Raw genomic sequence first — 20932 nt, 5'->3', positions numbered from 1 at the left:
GGAGGACCCTCGAGGAAAACGCGTGACACACGCTGCAGGACTCCTGCAAATGTTTGGCACCCAAACAATATACACAGAGAGAGTGGTCATCTGTGATTGACATTTTAAAACTGCACTTAGTGCACTTCTTAAAGCCCGAAGGCCTAGGAGCCTGAGACATTATAGCAACAAATTTAGTAACTCTATCACAGAAAAACACTTTTTTTTTTTTTTTTTTTTAAATGACTGTCACTACAATGATTAGCTTACGGTTGCCGATTAAGATTGACAGTCCGACAACTACAGAAAAAATAACTAAAGGGGATCCTAGAACCCCTAAGGATTTGAAAAACAATTGACTGACAGGGAAAGGCCCTTCAATTCAAAGGGGCCTCTAGTCAGAACAAACACACAACCACACAAAATTTTCCACAAAAATACCAGTCACACACAAAAAGTACGGTATAGCTGTTAAAACAGCTTTTTGTTATAGAATTAGAAAATTCCTGACAGAAAAAGTTAGTGAAAAACACTACTTAGCTCAGCCAGCTCGAGACCACGTCTTTGCTAGTTAGCGGCAAACGAGATCTGGGGGACTGGTAGTGGTGCATCCTGGGATATAGTAAGCTCAGCCAATAAGAGACTTCGCTCTTTGGCATAAGCGTGCCGAGTCGGAGCCAAGGGATCGGCTCCGAACCCATCAGTCAGAATGTAGGCGAGATAGGATCACATAACATCATATGTTTAATGCAGAGGATGAGTTAGGATGGTTGGAATATACTTGGCCAGGTGAAGTTAAATGCTTGTTATCCTTCTAGGTTGAATAATGAGGAGGATTTTGTTGCTCATCTTAAAAAGAAATGAGTTAAGCATTAACTAATGTAAATGACCATGTGATTTAATCATGTTTACAATTGAGGGTGGCAACTTCTTTTAATCAGTCTGATGAAGTCTCAGTTTATGAAGATGGAAGTGCTTACTGATTTATTTTTTTATTTTTAATAAATAATAAATGGCTGTGCTTTCACATGATTTTTTTGTTTTACAGTAATTTAAGTTATTCGGTTTTATTCTTTTTACTGTTTTGATACTGTAAAGATACACACAGGCAGAAAAATTTACAAGATATGCAGATAAATATAAATCAAAAGTACAAAATAAACAAATCAATGATCCAAAAGTTTTATAGAGAATTAGGAAACAAGCAAAATGAATAGAACCACTGCCAAAAAAAAAAAAAGAAGAAACAGACTCATTTTGGAGAAATATTCACGAAGACCCTGTATAACATAAAGATGCTGAATAGACAGAAGTAGTAAAAGAAACAGAAAGTAGTAGTAAAAGGAAACAGTAAGAAGTTCAAATGTACACGATAGACATGGGATGAAGTAACGATCAGAGAAATTTAAATAAAATTAAGAAAAGCTCCTAACTGGGAAACCCATGGCCTAGATTCAGTACCCAATTACCAGCTAAAAGTATTTACATCTTTGCACAAAGATTTAGCAGACATTAAGAACTACTTGTAGGCGCAACAACATGGTAAATAACAGGAAAGACTATAGCAATAACATGTCTTCCAATGACGTATAAACTATATACTGGAAGTGATACAGATAATAGTTTATATTCATATAGAAAAACCTCAGTCATGGCAACAGAACAAAAGGGTAACAAAATAAAGTAATAGAAAAAAGGACCATTTGTTGTTAAAACAAGTCATAATGGATAAGTGTAAAATGGGGAAGAATCTAGGAATGGCATGGATAGATTACAAAAAAATCATTTGATGGTATCCCACATTCATGGATAAAGGAGTGCTTACAGATATACAAGATGCACCCTACACAGATCAATTACATTACAAGGACCATGAAACAGTGGCAAACCACTCTGCAGCTAAGCCATGATAAAGGACAAAGTATTATCTGAGGGATAAAAATTCAAAGGGGAATAATGCAGGTTGACCGTCACTGCTGCACTTTTGTCTTGTCCTTAATTCATTAAGTTGTCTAATTAACAGATTAGGTGACTGTTACAATTTGGCTTCCAGTGAACAACAAAATATAAAGACATGTCTTCTTTTTGTGGATGATTTAAAACTGTATTGTTCAACAGATGAGGCGCTGAGAGCATAACTGGGAGCAGTCAAAACTTTCTCAGATGATACAAGAATGTCATTTGGTCTTGATAAATGTGCAAAAGCAGAATTTAAAACAAGAAATCTGCAGCACAAACAAAATATCAGTCTGGCACAGGAGTGCGATACATAAAGAAACTTAAGCAGAAGGGAGTGCATAAATATTTAAGAACTGAGGAAGGATCAACAGTAAAACATGAAAAAATACAAACAAAACTCAGCAAAGATTATTTTTGAAGACTAAAATTAGTACTAAAAACAGCCCTGACATCTAGGAACAAAGTCCAAGCTATAAACCAATTTGCTCTTCCTGTTCTAACTTGGGAGTTTTGGGATAAATGACTAGCCCCCAAAAGGTATTGGATTAACTGGACAGGCAAACAAGAAAAATGCTTTATGCTTATCAAATGATACAGAAAAATCATTGTATACCAAGATTATATATCCCTTGTGTGAAGGCTGCCAGCCTAACCAGATAGAATTTTATAGATAATTCCATTATTTGTAAATATTAATGTAAGGCAGTGGCTTGATGTCGTAAATGGAAAAACTGCTGTTAGATGTGGAACTGCAAAAAATGTCACAACAGCGCTCTCTACTGACAAAGTAAAAGCATGTTGTGTCCCTTTGATCTAAAGTCGGCTCCAGCCCGTCTAGATGAAAACATTCCTTCTATTGTTTTAACCAAGAGTTAAACTGCTAGATTTAAACATGCACATGTATTTTTATTGCTCTGCTTCCTGACCAGCTGCAAGATAACACAAGGAAATGTTAAGAATGTAAATGCAGTTTCTGTTAGCCTGGGAACCCAGGAAAGTGTGAAGAATAATGTAATGGGAACCAAGAATGTGATTTTAGAAACAGAGAATCAGAGATTATTAAGCATTTTTGTCTTGACTATCCAATTCAGCACTGTCTTTTCTATATGTAAGTTATCTTAGACTTGTGTTTTCTCTTAGAAATAGCTAGAAACTAGAAAGATTAGACCAAGTATTTTTCTGTGATGTCAGAAATGTACTACTGAATTACTTTAAGTATTTCTCTGCGATCTCTGAACTCTTGACTAGCACTGTGTAGTAGAAAATTACAGTTGTGTACACTTACCATAAATGTAGATGTTAGAGGGTATTCACTGTTGCAGTCATTACATTTGGGTAATCTGCTGGCAGGTTGCCCTCAGTCGACCTGATTAAGTCTTGGGTCCTGCGGCGGTTGCTCTCTCTTCTTCCATGACGTCAGGGGTATAAAAACATGCAGTTGATGCCATTACATCAGTTTTTCTTGCCCTAGACGTCAGGTGCCCCCCAAATGGGGAGCAAATAAAATTAAACACACAAATATACCTACAATCCCAAAAGCAAATACACCAAAAAGGCTTATAAGCATAGTGAAAAAGAATAGGTATAGTCAGCGAAAAATAGGGGGCTGGAGGGAGGGTAATCAGGACTGCAACAGTGAATACACATCTACATTTATGGTTAAGTGTACACAACTGTACTATGTTCTTTCGTGTTTTACTGTTGCAGTCATTACATCTGGGTATATTCCCAAAGCTATGATAAGGTGGAGGAAATTATACAGCATTAGGACCAGCTATAAGGACCTGCAAGACAGCAGTGGCGAAGCCAGCTCTGGATTTAGAGAAGAAAGGTAAATGGTAATGTTTAGTGAATGTATGAACTGAGCTCCAGGTAGCAGCTTCTAGAATGTCTCTGGTTGGAACACCTCTGAGAAAGGCTGTAGACGTAGACACAGCCCTGGTGGAATGAGATCTGATCCCCTGAATGATAGTTTTACCATAGTGCATATAGCAGAAACAAATACAACGGCTTATCCATTTGGAAATAGTCAGCTTTGAATTAGCCTTTCCCTCTGCCCCTGCAGCAAATGCCACCAGTAGTTGTTCAGATTTTCTATGAGATTTTGTCCTGTTTAAGTAAAATCTAAATTGACTGTGTACATCCAATGAATGCAGAATCTGCTCCCCCTTGTTCTGTGGATCGGGAAAGAAAGTTGGCAAATGAATGGTCTGATTAAGAGCCACACTGGATACCACCTTAGGCATGAAGGATGGATTGGTCCTGAGAGACACCCTGTCCGCATAAAAAAAGATGAAAGGCTCCACTGCCATAAGAGCCTGTAATTTGGAAATCCTTCTAGCTGAAGTGACTGCTAAACTGAAAGCGGTTTTCCAAGAGAGAAATGTTAAGTCTGCGGTAGTAGTTGGCTCGAAAGGGGGGAAGAGTGAGTTTTTCCAATACAAAATTGAGGTCCCAGGCAGGGGTTGGAGCTCTCCTGGGTGGTCTTAAGTTTTTGGCCCCTCTGAGATACTGCTTTAGCAGAGGATGAGAGAAGAGAGGAGGTTCTGTGTTGTTGCTGTTGCAATGAGCTGAAATGGCTGAGGCATGGATTTTTATGGAAGAAAAGGACAGGCCATTGTGAAGATCTCAGTTAAGTACTGTAAAATCTGAGGAATATTGGGCACTGCTGTGCTTATCCCTTGTGATTGATTCCAGGCACAGAATCATTTCCATTTGTCAGCATAAGATTTTCTAGTACTAGGCCTTCTTGCCTCCAAAATGACATGCATCACAGGTTTACTGAGGGATGCTAAGGGTGAATTTAGGTGATTAGCCACGCTGCAAGATTCAAAGTTTGGAGCAGTGTGTGCAGAATTTGGTTGTTCTGCTGAGACAGTAAGTTGTCTGAGGCAGGTGCCACAGTGGAAGGAGTAACACACTGCGCAAGAATGGGTACCAGTGTTGGCGAGGCCAGTCTGGAGCAATCAAAATAATTTTTGGTTTGTCCTGTTTGACTTTTAGTAGAACTTTGGAGAGCAAAGGCAGACGGGGAAAGGCATAGACTGATAGGTTTTTCCAGCTGAATGATAGAGCATCCACTGGCTTTTTTTGATGAGTTCTTGTGCAGAATTTGTCCAACTGATAGATCTTTTTGACTACCCCCAAAACTATGTATGGACTCCCCCATTTGCATGTCAACATGTTGAAAATCCGGGGTTCCAGTTTCCATTCGTGTGGGTCCATGAGATTTCTGCTTAGTTCGTTTGCCAGAGTATTCAGCTTTCCTGGCAGAAATTGAGCTTATAGTTTTATCTGATAGGTCAAGGCAGTGTTCCACAATGCCATGGCTAGTGTGCAAAGGTGGTAGGAGTGCGTACCCCCCCCCCGCTTGTTCATGTACCACATAACTGTGGTTTGTCTGTCGTTATCATTAATTGTCCTGGATGAAGGTAGTACTTGAAGGCTGTCAGTGCATTCTGTACAGCTAGCATTTCTTTTTGATTGATATGAAGGTGCATTTGATTTGGGCTCCATTTACCCTGAATGCACTTCCCTGCCAGATGAGACCCCCAAGCATACTCTGATGCATGTGCAGTTAGGGTTTGGGCAGTAGGGTGGAGTGAATGGCAATCCCTTGTTTTGGTGGCAGGCCTCTGTCCACCATTAGGAACTCCAGTTGCAGGCAAGTTATGATAGGAATCACTGTTTTCAGGCTGTGACGATGTTGACTCCATAAACTTAAGTACCACTGAAGTTTCCTCATATGCAGTCTTGCATATGGAATTAGAAGAATGCAGAAGACCATAAACCCCAAGGCTTGCAGAATTTGTCTTGCAGATAGCAGGGTTTTTGTGGCCACCTGTTTGAAGTAAGTTACCAAATTAATTTGCTTTTCTGGCGTAAGGTAAGCCATCTGGGCAGTTGTATTCAAGCTTGCACCCAGGAATGTAATTTTTTGAGAGGGTATCAGTTGTGATTTCTTTTCATTTATAGTGGACCCTAGACAAGTTAGAACCCTTTTTACAAACGGCAGATGTTTTAGAAGAATGTCCCTGTTTTCTGCCTGAATTAGACAATCGTCCAGGTATGAATATATTTGAATATTTCTTTACCTGCAAAATGCAATTACTGGAGCCAGACACTTTGTGAAGACCCTGGGTGCAGCAGATAAGCCAAATGGCAGTGCAGAGAACTGGTAATGCAAGTAGCCTGCTTTGAAGCAGAGGTATCTTCTGCAAGATTCCCTGACTGGGATATCTAGAGTTACCAACCAGGCATCTTTGCCTAACATAGGAAGTAACTGTTGAAGAGTCAAGCATCTTGAATTTTGGAAAGTCCAGAAATGTGTTTAGAGTAGATAAGTCCAGAATTGGACGCCATGATTTATTTTTTCTGGGTACCAGGAAAAGCCTTGAATAAACACCTTGTCCCTTTTCCTCTTCTGGTACTGGTTGAATAGACCCCATGTTCATGAGGGACAGTACTTGTTTCTGGGCCTCTGCCCACTGATTTGGGGGCAGGTCTGGCCATCTGTTTGGGATTTGCAACGTGTGGAAATGATATCTGTATCCCTGGGATGCTATACTTAAAACCCATTTGTCCTGGGTTATAAGTTGCCAGTTTCTTGCATGAAGTGCCAGTTTTCCCTCCAAAGGGGCGGCTAAAAGGTAAGTGCTTTGTAATTGTAAAGGGAAGTCATTGAGACTGCTTACCATAGGGAGGGGTCTTCTTGTTTCCAGATTTGGAGGAGGAGGCACCCTTTTGTTTTGTTCAAAAAGTCCCTTGTGACTGAAACCTGGAGCCTTTGGAGTGTCTGGGTTTGACTTGAGTGGCTCTCGAAGGAACTGGAAAGGACTGGTGCTTAGTAGGCCAGTCCCTACTAAATCTTGGAGGTTGTACTTGTAAGAAATTTTCACAGTTTGCATAGATTTAGCTTTATCTTTCATCTTTTTAAAACTTCTTCAGCCTTATTGCCAAAGAGACGGTCCCGTTGTAAAGGAGCATCCAACAATTTTGCTTTAACATGATCAGGCAGAGTTTGCTCTCTGAGCCAAGCATGCCTTCTTAGCACAGACCCAGTTACAGCAGCCCTGCAAGAGGCCTCCAAAGAATCAAAACCACACTGTAAAGTACGTTTTCCAACTTGTTCAGCTGAATGCAATAAATCCTGTAAACCTTTATTTTCCACATAGTCAGAAATCATCATTTTCTGTTTAAGCAGTCCCATGACATGTTGTTGATATTTAAGCATATGAAATGGACAGTTTAAAGCCCTAATTGCCAAGGTTGCAGAAGTGTAAACCTTCTTACCCCATCTATCCAGCGCCCTGGAATCTCAATCAGAAGGGGTAAGATTTTTAGCAGTAAAAGCCTTAATGCCCTTGGGACCCTGAGAAATGGTTTCAGGATCTGCAATAGGATTTTTGAAAAGTAATTTGTGGGAGTCAGGAACCCTGTAGTATCTGTCTGGCTTACAAGGAGCCGGAGGCAGAGAATCAGGAGCCATACTAGATTCTGAAAAATCAACAATGTCTAGAACAGGAGGTATAGCCAAGGCCTGTGGTGAGGAAGAAGAAGAAAATCCCTAAGTCTCTCTTTAGATTCAGAGAAATCCTGACTTTCCCAGTGGAAATGTTCCCTTAAGGTATGTAAAGTTTCCCCAAAGAAAAATCCTCAGGTGGAGAAGCAGAAGGAATGGAATCTTCTGCATCAAAGTCATCATAAGTACGTATAGACAAATCTTGCTCATTAGAAGAGTCAGAAGAAATAGAATCCTGCTCAGAAGATTCATAATCAATGTCTTGCCTAGGCCTCTTAAAGGGGTGGGGGGGGGGTTGGCTAACCCTTATCAGAGTAATTAAATCTTCAGCCATTTTCATCACTTGTTTTTTAGGCATAGGGGCTTGCACATGTGGCCCAAGAGTCGTTTTTTTCGATATAGATTTAGATTTTGGCCTTAGTTTTGAAGATAGCGGAGGTCTAATATACAAATCTGTAGGCCTGAAAACACCCTCAGAAGCTGGTGCTTGCACAGCGGCTCCGGACCCATCTAAGGTCGAGACATCCGCAGGTTCCATAATTGAAGCATCTCGCGGCATACCAGACTCAAAATGTGTCTCAGTAGAGGCCTGCGAATCAGAAGTAGTGGGTATCAGGGGCTGCAAAAGCGCCTTACTTGAGTACCGACGAACTGGCGACTGGCTTTGGAGAAGCGTCATAGTCAGTTTTGGACCTCAACGGCCTCTCTCTTTTTCTTTGCATTTTTTAGGTATTCCGGTAGTTGGACTGCTAACAGACGACATTTCTGGATAATTAAAGCATGAGCCAAAATATTTAGAAGCAAAAATGTACCGACGTTTAATAGTGAGTTGATTAAATTTAGCACAGAACCGACAGCAAGGTACGTTGTGGTCAGGGCCTAGGCAAGGAATACAATACAAATGAAAATCCTTATGAGGCATTTGCTTCCCACAAGTAATGCAATTATTAACTTTTGCTGACATCGGTAAGGAGCATAAAAAAAGTTTCCCCAATGGGGTACTTAGCTTTTTAGTTGAAGACTTCGGTTTTGAAACTCGAAAATGAAAATTTCAGGAGTCTGCTGACCGGCACTTGAGAACTGCTTCTGCTTTGGGCACCGCGCGGCAAGAAAGACTGATGTAATGGTGTCGGCTGCATGTTTCATACCGCTGACGATCTGACGTCATGGAAGAAGGGACAGCAACAGATGCAGGACCCAAGACTTTGTTAATCAGGCCGACTGAGGGCAACCTGCCAACAGATTACCCAAATGTAATGACTACAATAGTGAAACACGAAGAACATGTATTGTCTTGTGGTTTTAATTATTTATTATTAAATATTTTTAAACCCTTTTAACTGTGGCTGTTTTGTGTAGAGATAAGCTCTAAGAGTACATTGCATGTGTATGGGGATCCTGTACCTCCTGTCACTCTAATAAGCCTCGACTGTTTAGTTGTACTATCAATTGGATAATAATATTGCACAGTAATAATTGGACACCCTTTGAAGGGCCTTTGAGTAGCTGATAAATATTAGCTGGGTAGTGGCAGTGATTTCTACCGTACAGTCTGGGTAAAAGGGGCACAGCTGAAGAACCTGTGCCAGCCTTCCCCAGAAGTGTCTGTGTGGTTGTATAAACTCTTATCTCAAAGTGTGTGTGTGCCAGCTACTTGGGCAGGGACATGAAGCACTGGTTGGACAGAGAGGGTGTTGGAGATTTTAGCTTGCCCAGCTGGCTGAGATCTGGACCCTATAGCTATGCCAGTGAGGAGTCTTATTGGAGACCTGGAGAGCAAGGGAGCGACCAGCCCCAGACTGACTGTGACCTCTGTGTGCTCTTAAGGGAAACTGCACTTTACTGTGTGTATTTGTTATCCTTTCCTCCTATACGAGACACCCCTCACTAGTGTTAGTGGTGAGGATGGAGGCTCCTTGACTGCTAGGCCAGGGCACGGGCGTCACACCTTGTTCTGAAGGAGGTATGAGCCTCCTCAAAATTGATTACAAGTACATATCGGCAATCCTATGATGCCATACATACATATATGCTGACATCGTCAGATCCAAACAGTGAAAATTTTGAAACATGAATAGAAATCTAAGAGGACATCCCAGATTAGTTTAGCAGAAGCATATCTGTGTTAAGCAGGAATGGAAACCAAACCATATGTAGACAAAAATCAGGCAGCAACTGAATGGGACAAAAAAACAAAAGAATATAAGGTCAGACAATAAACATTTACAAGTTACTACAGCAAAAAACTCAGCTGGAGAAAGCCTTTTCTCCAACTATACGTCCAACCTGTGGAACTCCCTACTTACTACTCTAGTCTCAGTTACCTCATCAAAACAATTCAAATCAGTTCTGAAAAATCACCTAGCAAACTCCTGGCTCTGCCCCCTGCATTCCCCCAGGATACGCCACTCCCTAAATACTAACTCACTTTCTAATCCCTCTGTATATCTGAATAAGACCTTTCTCTAAACTAATATTAATAACTGTACCTCCATGATAATAAATATTAACAAATTCACTGTATGTACTGCAATTGATACTTGTGCAGCTTTTTTACAGCTGTAATACCACAGAGTTTTGTTGATATAATGCACATTTAATACTTGTCTGATTCGTTGATTTGTTTTTATGGCAATGTATTACTTGGAGCTTTTCTCCCTGGGCCTCCACTGAAAAAGGGCATATGCCCAACTGGACATTCCCGGTAAACAAATGTAAAAAAAAAAAAAATAAGGAGATGGATCAGATATTAAGGCACAAAATGTAGAAAAGCCATAAATATAACTACTAGTCCAGAAAATTCATGGAAAAACCTCATGATGATCAGAATCAGACATTGGAATGGTTAAGGAGAGGGGAATTTAAACCTAAAGAAGTAAGGATAATTATTAGCAGCCCAGGATAGTGGATTACAGACATGGTGGTTTACAAAGTCCACTGAAGATGCGAGACAGACAAATGCAAGTTTTGTAAAACATAACTGGTAACAGTTGCACATCTTGTTGCTGGGTGTGATACACTAACTCCACAGAGCCTGTATACTGAAAGGCATAACAGTAACACAAGACCGTTGCATTGGGGATTGTGTAAATATTACAATACTGAAGAAACTGAGAACTATTGGAAACAAGGGTTACAAAGGATTACAGAGAATGATGCATCACATGGGATCACCCATTACCAACGCAAGAAAACTAGATATAGTAGTCCATGAAAAGACAAAAGTAGCATTGATCACTAAAACTGCTACACCAAGTGAGTCAAAATATCAAGATTAGCAAGCAGAAACAGGGACAATGTGGAAGGAGGATACCCAGACAGTTCCAATAGTAGCAGGAACAATGGGTCTCATAAAAAAAAAAAAAAAAAAAAAAACAATTTTCAGTCTTGTTTATAGGTTCATAGTTAGGTACTAGGGCCATCGGCCCAAGGGTCTATTGTAAGCCTAGCCAGCAAGGTTCCATAGCTTACATCACCCAAGAAAGTTATTTTCCTGTGCCACTGTCTAGCAGAGACAGAGGTGATCCCGGGGTGTATTTCCTATTTCCCATCCACTCATCAAGATTTTTCTTGAAGAGTGCTAATGAAGAACTTTGCTTGACAAAGATGGGTAGCTTGTTCCAGAGTATAGGAAGTCTCTGGGACAGGAATCTATCCCTCCAGCAGGCCCTGTTTATTGTGGTGACAAGGTTTAGATCCCTAGAGTGTGTAGCTTGGAGGGATTGGGATTTCTTTAGGTGTAGCATGTCCAACAGCTCTGGGCTTGACATAGCTTTATATGTTAGGCAGAGATCACGTCGGAGTAGGCGATATGCTACGGAGTAAAGCTAGAGTTTTTTGAGGTGGTCAGTGTAGGGCATTTGTTTTATGCTACTGATGCATACGAATTGCAGGAGGAGTGAATTCTGGGCACATTATGGATGCTGCAAACAGCACTTCTGACTAACATCAAAGATGGACAAAAAGTACAGTTTTGTACCTGCCATAAATGTAGATGTTCGAGGATCTACATTGCTGCAGTCATAACCTGTGGGTAGTCCGCTGTCCTCGATCGGCCCGAATACCAAAGAGCTGCGCTGGCGTCGGTCATTGTCGCCTAGAGCTGACGTCAATACGTCGTAGTACATAAGCGCATGACCGACGCCATATCCTCAGTCTTTCTTGCCCCAGATGTCAGAAGGCCTAAGAATGAAAGAAGGCCAGAGCCAAAATAGTAAACGCCCAACAACTACCAGTGTGGAAATAAAGATAATCCTAAAAAAACACAGCCACCACAAACTATAGAGGGGAAGGAGGGAGGGATAATTGGACTGCAGCAATGTAGATCCTCGAACATCTACATTTATGGTAGGTACAAAACTGTACTATGTTCTTCGTCTCACATTGCTGCAGTCATAACCTGTGGGTAGAATCCCAAAGCAAAGGAAAAGGGAGGCTGGCAAACTAAATAGCATTAGGAGCTGCTAACATGCCCTGTAAAACTGCAGTGGCAAACCCAGCCCTGGACTTGGAATAAAGAGGGAGATGGTAATGCTTAGTAAAAGTGTGTACTGAACTCCAAGTAGCTGCCTCCAAAATATCCTTAGTAGCTACACCCCTCAAAAAAGCAGTAGATGTGGCAGTAGCCCTAGTAGAATGAGGTCTGATCCCAGCAGGAACATTCTTCCCATGATGAGAATAACAAAAAGCAATACATTGACCAATCCACTTAGAAATAGTCTGCTTTGAAACAGCTTTCCCTTGTGAACCCAAAGCAAAAGAAACAAATAACTGTTGAGTCTGTCTGAACTCCTTAGTTCTGCTCAAATAACGTAACTGCCTGTGGATATCCAAAGAATGCAAGACTTTTTCCCCCTTATTTTGGGGATCAGCATAAAAAGTAGGCAAATGAATAGACTGGTTCAAGGCCACATTAGAAATCACTTTAGGCATAAAAGTAGGGTTAGTTCGCAAAGAAACTCTATCCTTATGAAATATCAAAAAGGGTTCAACTGCCATGAGTGCCTGCAATTCAGATACCCTCCTAGCAGAAGCAATGGCCAACAAAAAAGCAGTCTTCCAAGACAAAAACTTCAATTCAGACGTAGCTGCAGATTCAAAAGGAGGTAAAGTAAGCTTCTCCAACACAAAATTGAGATCCCAGGAAGGAGTAGGAGCTCTACGTGGGGGTCTTATATTCTTTGCCCCTCTAAGAAATTGTTTGAACAAAGGGTGAGAAAATAAAGGAGGGTCACAATCATAGTGAGCAGAAATGGCTGCAGCATGAACCTTCACAGAAGAGAATGACAAACCCTTGTCCAGTAATTCAGTAAGATACTGTAGAGCAAAACTCAAATTAGGCACTGAAGCATCAAAGCCCTTTGCTGTGCTCCAAAGAAAAAATCTCTTCCATTTATCAGCATAAACTTTTCTAGTACTAGGCCGCCTGGCTTCCAAAATGACATCTAAAACCTGTTGAGGAAGCTGAGACCCCCACCGGCTCCATCACAGAATACGCCAGGCTGTTAGATGCAGGGACTGCACCCGAACATTGAGAAAATGATTGTTTGACTGGGATAACAAACGAGGAACCTGTGGCAGAAGCCAAGGAGGCTCCTGAATTAAACTCCTCAGCAGAGGATACCAATGCTGATGTGGCCAATCTGGTGCTATTAGAATCATGCAAGGCTTGTCTTGCCTGACTTTCAAGAGTACCTTAGGAAGAAGAGGCAGAGGAGGAAAAGCATAAACGTGAAGGTTGTTCCAACTGAAAGATAGAGCATCCACTTTCCAAGCATTTGGGTGGAACATCTTTGTGCAAAATTTTGGCAGTTGAAAATTCAGTGGAGAAGCGAACAGATCTATGTCTGGAGTTCCCCAAGCCACAGTCAATTGTTTGAATACCTGAGGATCCAGTTTCCACTCGTGGGGATCCACAATTTGCCTGCTCAATACATCTGCTAGGGAGTTCTGTGCTCCTGACAGAAACCGTGCTTGAAGATTGATTTGCAAACTCAGAGCAGTCTCCCACAAAATCATTGCTTGTCTGCAAAGAGGGTAGGAATGGGTTCCCCCCTGCTTGTTGATGTACCACATGACTGTTGTGTTGTCTGTTTGAATCAACACCTGTCCCGGCTGAAGTAGGTCCTTGAAGGCCATCAAAGCAAAATGGACTGCTAACATCTCCTTCATGTTGATATGCAAATGTAGTAGTTTGGGAGGCCACATGTCTTTGTATCCATTTCCCATTGAAGTGTGCTCCCCAAGCCAAGTCCGAGGCATCCGTCGTTAGGATCTGACTCGCCTCTGGTCGGGTCACAGAGAGTCCCTTGTTTAGGTGACATTCCTGAGCCCACCACAAGAATTCCTTCTGGATGCAAGGTATAATCCGAATGACAGTGTCCAAACCGTGGCAGTGTTGAGTCCACACACTTTTGAGATACCATTGTAGCTTCCTCATATGCAGTTTGGCATTGGGAAGTACTAGAATGCAAGATGCCATGAACCCCAAGGCTTGAAGGACTGTCCTTGCAGTCAGCCTGGACATTACTGATAACTGCTGGAAGTATAGATGAAGAGTTCTTTGTTTGTCCGGGGTTAGAAATGCCATCTGAGAAGCTGTATTCAGTCTCACACCCAGAAAGCACATGTCCTGAGAGGGCACTAGACTGGACTTTATTTCGTTCACAGAATACCATAGGCACCTTAAAACTGCCATTACATACTGGAGATGTTGTAGTAACTTGTCTTTGTTTTGAGCAAGAATCAGGCAATCGTCCAGATAAGGATAAATTTGTATTCCTTAAAACTGCCATTACATACTGGAGATGTTGTAGTAACTTGTCTTTGTTTTGAGCAAGAATCAGGCAATCGTCCAGGTAAGGATAAATTTGTATTCCTCTCTGTCTGAAAAAAGCAATTACAGGAGCCAGAACTTTTGTGAATACTCTGGGCGCAGTAGATAAACCAAAGGGCAATGCAGAGAACTGATAATGAGAAGTACCAGCCCGAAATCTCAGGAATCTCCTGCAGCTGGGCCTGATTGGATCTCAAAGAGGCCTATCTTCACATCCCTGAGTTACCATCCAGTGATCTTTGCCCAGCATAGGCAGAAGTTGTTGTAATGTTAACATCTTGAACTTTGGAATGTCTAGGTAGGTATTGAGAATGGACAAATCCAGAATTGGCCTCCAAGTGTTTCCTTTCTTTGGCACTAGGAATAGACGGGAATAAAAACCTAGGCCTACTTCTGACGGAGGGACCACCTGAATTGCCACCATCTGTAAAAGTAAAGAAATTTGCTCCTAAGCCTCCATCCTTTGCTGAGGAGGCACATCCGGCATGCCTTTGAAAGGAGGAAAAGTGTGAAAATAAAACTTGTACCCGTGATTTATTATATCCAACACCCATTTGTCCTGGGTGACCAAATGCCAGTTTTGTTTGAAAAGTCCCAACTTTCCTCCTAGAGGAGCTGCCAGTAGAGAAGGGTCTGGCAGCGGAAGATACAGGTCATTGGGTCTGTTTACGAAAAGGCTGACCCCTGCCCTCACCAGAAGACTGTGCAGGAGAACTCCAAGTCCTAGGTCTGAAAGAACCCTGAGCGTGAGCTCTGCCTCTACCACGCCTAGACCTGCCCTTAGACTGATAATCCGAAGAAGGAAAAGACCATCCTCTAGCAGGCCAATTCCTACTAAACTTAGGGGGCTGCACCTGCATAAAATCTTTGACCGTCTGCATAGACTTAGCCTTATCTTCCATCTTTTTCAAAACTGATTCCACAGAAGGACCAAAAAGTACTTCAGATTGAAGAGGAGCATCCAAAATCCGAGCCTTAACATGCTCTGACAAATTTTGATCCTTAAGCCAGGCATGTCTACGAATAACTGAACCTGTAGCAGCCACCCTGGATGCAGCCTGAAGAGCATCGAAACCACACTGTAAAGAATGCTTGCCAACTTGATCTGATGCATGAACCAACTCCAGAAGCTCCTTACACTCTATACCCTCAGATAAAGCATCCACCTTAGATTTCAATTGACCTAACAAAAAATTCTGATACTTCAGCATATGAAATTGGCAATTCAAAGCCCTCAGAGGAGGTGTACACTTTTTTCCCCCATCTATCTAAAGCTCTAGAATCTTTATCCAAAGGAACTGGATTCTTAGCCACAGAAACCCTAATACCCTTCGGACCTTGAGTAATAGTTTCCGGATCAGCTCTAGGACTCTTGTACAAATACTTATGTGCTTCTGGAACTCTATAATATCTGTCTGGCTTAACAGGGGCAGGAGGTAAAGAATCAGGATTAAGGGAAGATTCAGAAAAAACATCCTGAACAACTTCTAAGACAGGAGGAATAGCCAAGGGCCTATGCTGTGGCAGAAACAAAAATTCCCTGAGCCGTTTCCGAGAATCCGAAAAATCCTGACCTTCCCACTTGAAATGCTCCCTCATGGAATGTAAAGTCTCAGAAAAAGAAAAATCCTCTGGAGGAGAAGCAGAAGGACAGGAGTCCTCTGCATCCGAATATAAATAAGAAGGGAATTCCTGAATTTCTTCAGCTGAGGAAGCAGAGTAGTCTGAGGAATGATCCATCCCCTCTAAATCTGCCTCCACCCTAGGCCTCTTCTCTGGGGGGGGGCACAGAACCCCTGATCAAAGTAATCAAGTCCTTAGCCATTTTTAACATATGCTTTTTAGGAACAGGGGCTGGAGAGCTAGAACTATGACCAGGGCCAACATGACAAGGTTTGGCCTTAGAATGGGCTTTAGCCACTGAAGTAGAAGGCCTAATAACCTTCTGTAAAGATGGAACTACAGACACCTGAGAAGCACCTTCAGCCGGGCCTAACTCCTGAGAGACCAACTCCTGTAAAAGTAAAGGTTCCCCATGGGATTCAGCCGAACCCTCGGCAGGATCCACAGATTCAACCGGAGGCTCCGTAGAACCGGCATCCGCAACGGACGACTCATCCGGTTTAGACTTCAAAGATCTATCTTTACGCTTTTTAGCGGTAGCGGCGCCGGAGGATCCGACGGCATGTTATAGTTACACCTTTTACCGAAAACAAGCCTGGCACAGTCTAATCTCCGTTTAATGGTGCGCTTGTTAAATCTAGCACAAAAGCGACACCCGACCACGTCGTGCTCAGGCCCTAAGCAAGGAATACAGAAAGAATGAAAATCCTTATGAGGTATCTGTTTCCCACAAGAAATGCAATTATTAACTTTTTCTGACATCCGGATAACTGAGGCAAGAAAAGACAAAGATTTCCCCAACGGGGTACTTAGCCCAACTTGGTCTTCGGTCTGAAACTCGATAAATGAAAATTTCAGAACGCCGAACGGCACTTGCAAACGCTGCTTCTGCTTTGGACCACACGGCAAGAAAGACTGAGGATATGGCGTCGGTCATGCGCTTATGTACTACGACGTATTGACGTCAGCTCTAGACGACAATGACCGACGCCAGCCCAGCTCTTTGGTATTCGGGCCGATCGGTAATCGAGGTTATGACTGCAGCAATGTGAGACGAAGAACATCTAATTTCATGAACTTTAATCATACTTTACACCTCAGGAATAGGGCCTATTCCAGTCATGGTATCAGAACACAGAAAAACTTGGAAAAATTAAACTTGCCAAATAGTGCAACACACCCAAGCTTCTCCACATCCAACACACCATACATAACGTCCCATGCCATATCTTGGAAGTTACAGGTTCCTCATCCAAGACCCCTGAAACCCATTCTAAGTTACATACCTCTCAACCTCAAAGTACAAGAAATGGGGACAAAGCCTAAAATAATGGGGGGGGGGTACAAAGGCCCAAAAATGGGGACAGATTTTAAATATTGGTCTTATAAACTTAGAAAGCTGTTAAAATGCTTCGATTTTTGTTAGGATACATTTTCTGAAGGATATGAAATGTGAAACAAGTGTAAAACTCAAGTGCAAGTCATTATTTACTTAGTTTAATCTTCAGAGATTTGCCAAAAAATAACAAATTTTAAGAGAAATAGACCACAAATGTGTGGCAAAAATCTGGACAGTTGAGACTTATGCTTAGTAGTACTAGTACTTGAATGAACTAGTTACACTCCCCATTCCACCCAGCACCATATCCTTGCATGCTATAGGCCCCCATCAATGACCCCTGAAGCCCATACCATGTACTTGAATGAGATAATTACTCTGCCCATTTAACCTATCACAATGTTCATGAGTGACTTTCATTACTCAAGTATTAACTGGGAATCCTGCATAACCTCAAACACGCACACCCAGAGATTTCTGGGCTTTGTAAACAAACACCATGGAACACCCAACAATGTACTGAACTAACAGTGACTGGAACTACCTATATAATGCCAAAGGATATAGCAAACCTGCTAGTCAATACATTTCCAGTTTACCCCCCCCCCCCATCACTCCATCACCCTTTAAGAAATACACCACACCATTTTTCAACAAACTAGTACCATGGATCAAGTCCTCACTGCACTCTAAGACCAGGAGCACTGTTTCGCTGGACCATGATAATATCCTATGATGCCTCTTCAAAAGCACATGATCTGTCAGGCCCTTTACAATCTTTATTTAACCACAGCCCCTAAACAAGTTTCATGCCAAATTAGTAAGGGACTGCAGTGGTTATCCCTCTACTCAAGGGGGTGGGGGGGCTTCCACAAACCCAGGAAACTACAAACCATATGTCTGACTAGTATCATATGCAAAGTCATGGGAAGAATTATAATGGATCTGATGAACAAGGGATTAAGAAGCCTACATTCAATGATCACTACCCAGTTCAGTTTTGTCAAAGGCAGGTCATGCCTACTTAATTGAAGGTCTTACTTGAGAAGGTCACTAAAGCTATGGATGAGGGCAAAACAGTGAGTGCACACTGCCTACCTCAACCTGACCAAGCTGTTCAACACAACAGCTCATCAGGCATTACAGATAAACTTACAAAACTAGGCATAAACCCATATGTCACCCAATGGACAACCATCTGGCTCACTGATAAGAAACAAAGTTAAGAACAGGGAACCCACCTCCATAAAGAGGGCAGCCTGGTGGAGACCAGAGAGATCCATACTGGAGCCTCTCCTTCTCTGCATCCACTTCTCAAGGTCAAGAAAGGTTCCAAGGGCCTCTGGCACAGAAGAGGAGATAAGGGCATTATGCAAATATCTCTAACTCCAAGACTGAAAACAGTTTTAATTCACTTGTACAAATCTGATGCATTTCTTTTTATTTCTGTTTTTTTTTTCTTCTTTCTACATAGTTAGCTGTAGTACAGAATAATATGCAGCAGTGGAATGTTGAATCTGCATATCAAAGCCTGCCTCTCTGTAGAAGGATGAAGGTCAACCTATGGAAGGTTACATGCTCCACCACCAAAACTGGTCCAGAGGTACTCAACTGGCAGAAGGTGCAGCAACTAGACACCCACACTAGCACCCAGGAGTGTCTCCCTGTGCAGTTGATACAAGTAGCACTGCTGACTGACCTCACACATAGAGACTCAAGAGGCAGCAGCCATAGAGGAGAACGATGTCTGCATAGGTTACCCACTGAGTCAGACAGGCATGCCCTCCATACCTTACTCTATCCTCTGCCTTGGTGCTCCCCCTTCCTTGTATGTCATACCCCTTGCCATGTTTGTAAACTAATACACCCCAACATCATTTCCCAGTCTGTCTCTACATGCACCCCCTTATTTCTAACACCTCCCTTGTCAGTCTCTGTCTACGTTGCATGCCTGCCTGTCCCAGTTACCTTCCCTAAACTTGCCCTCCTCTCTGCATACGCTCCTTGCTACCTTACCCTTCTACCTATTTTAAGTAGATGGAAATGAGCATCATTCTCCATACAAATGTCCTTCTCCCCTAAACATATCTTCCCTCCACATTACCCTTGTGGTGTTCCTTTTCCTGCTCTAGCCCCATTTATAGTTTTCCCATTTCCCACCTTCCACCCCATTTAAATGGTGAGCACAGTTGGCACTTGGCTGAAGTGGCCCTGCACGGCCTGTCCACACTATCCACAGTGCCTGCACTGCCACAATGAGGCCCTTCATTGTGCTTCTGACTACACACAGCATCAGGCACGCAACTTCCCTGTGCCTCTCACGTTGGTTATGTGACGACCAAACCTGTGGTTACTGCAGTAGTGCAAGGACTACTATGAAGGCACACCAAATTTACTATAGAACCTGTTCCCCAACATGTCTGCAGAATGCTGGCTATCATTCAAATCTAATCAGCTCCAGAATGCATCACACAAATGTCACTGTATTAAGTGTTATGGAGTGGCATTACAGATTGTTCTGCATATCCTCCTCATCTCTCAGAAGAAATTCATCATGCGTACTCTACAGTTTCCTATAAAAATACAGTATTTAATATTTACAATAATTGTATACCAAATAATTCAGTAACAATTTCTTGTCAACAGGACGCAGCTGCTAAAGTAAAAAAAAAGGCAGAGTTTCCAGACCTTGCACCTTCTTATGCAATATAAATATGCAAAACATGTCACCATCAAAAATACTACATCTTACCTCATTTCCGTACATCATTATGTGATGGGTTGTAATCAGCGCTTTAAACACTACTACCCAACTGCTGTTAGCTGTCCTCTCAAAAAGTGTGTCTGCTAGATGTGGAATGTTGACATTCATCTCATTTGTGCACTGGATTAAATCTAAACAATAAATAAAAATTGTATAAACAGGCACAATAAGTGTATCAACTCTGTTAACAAAAGAAATCTAAAGCTAAAATAATATACCGCAAAATCTTTTATTATATATTTCTAAACACAAGTTCAGTAAAATAAGACATGCTACTAAACTGTTCTTAAAATGAGCTACTCAGATGAAAACTACAAAAATACAATTTGACTAATTATGCAACATGCATCCATTCAGTGTTTATTGAAACAGATATGCAATATCAAATGTCACATTAGGAGAAATTCAAAAAGCTTAATGGTTTGTACACATATCTCCCCAAAGGGCATACAGGTAACCAAGACAAAATTCCTTCTGAAATTAGCTACAGACATTCACATTCTCTCAGGCTAATTAACTCTGAAGGAACAGTTTTGATTTGCCCTTTTTTTTACTCGTTTGTTTTTCTTCTTTCTAGGTTTGGTTCAAACTCCCTCCCATGCATCTTTCTGATGGCATCTGTGGCACAACATTCAAATAAACACACTTATTTAGCTGTTGCAGACAAAGTACAGTTGTGTACACTTACCATAAATGTAGATGTTCGAGTGTATTTACTGTTACAGTCATTACATTAGGGTAATCTGCTGGCAGGTTGCCCTCAGTCGACCTGAATATCAAAGTCTTGGGTCCTGCGTTGGTTGCTATCTCCTCTTCCATGACGTCAGGTCGTCAGGGGTATAAAAACATGCAGCCAATGCCATTTTATTCAGATTTTCTTGCCCCAGATATGTGTGTGTGTGTGTGTGTGTG

The 20932-nt window shown here is 41.8% G+C and overlaps 1 protein-coding gene across 1 annotated transcript in view; it reads right to left on the bottom strand.

The window, feature by feature from the left end:
* The window catches only part of LOC122789778 (phosphatidylinositol-binding clathrin assembly protein-like), a 2259505-nt gene that overhangs the window by 1916266 nt on the left and 322307 nt on the right, over positions 1 to 20932 (bottom strand). Inside the window, exon 2 of the mRNA XM_044057218.1 lies at positions 20009 to 20151. Coding sequence (XP_043913153.1) covers positions 20009 to 20151 — 143 coding nt within the window. The remainder of the gene's footprint in view (positions 1 to 20008; positions 20152 to 20932) is intronic.

This window comes from Protopterus annectens, chromosome 15.part0 (assembly GCF_019279795.1).
Source record: "Protopterus annectens isolate FY-2018-M chromosome 15.part0, PAN1.0, whole genome shotgun sequence".
In the NCBI taxonomy this organism is placed as follows: Eukaryota; Metazoa; Chordata; order Ceratodontiformes; family Protopteridae; genus Protopterus; species Protopterus annectens.
This window is presented reverse-complemented; position numbering and strand designations above follow the sequence as displayed.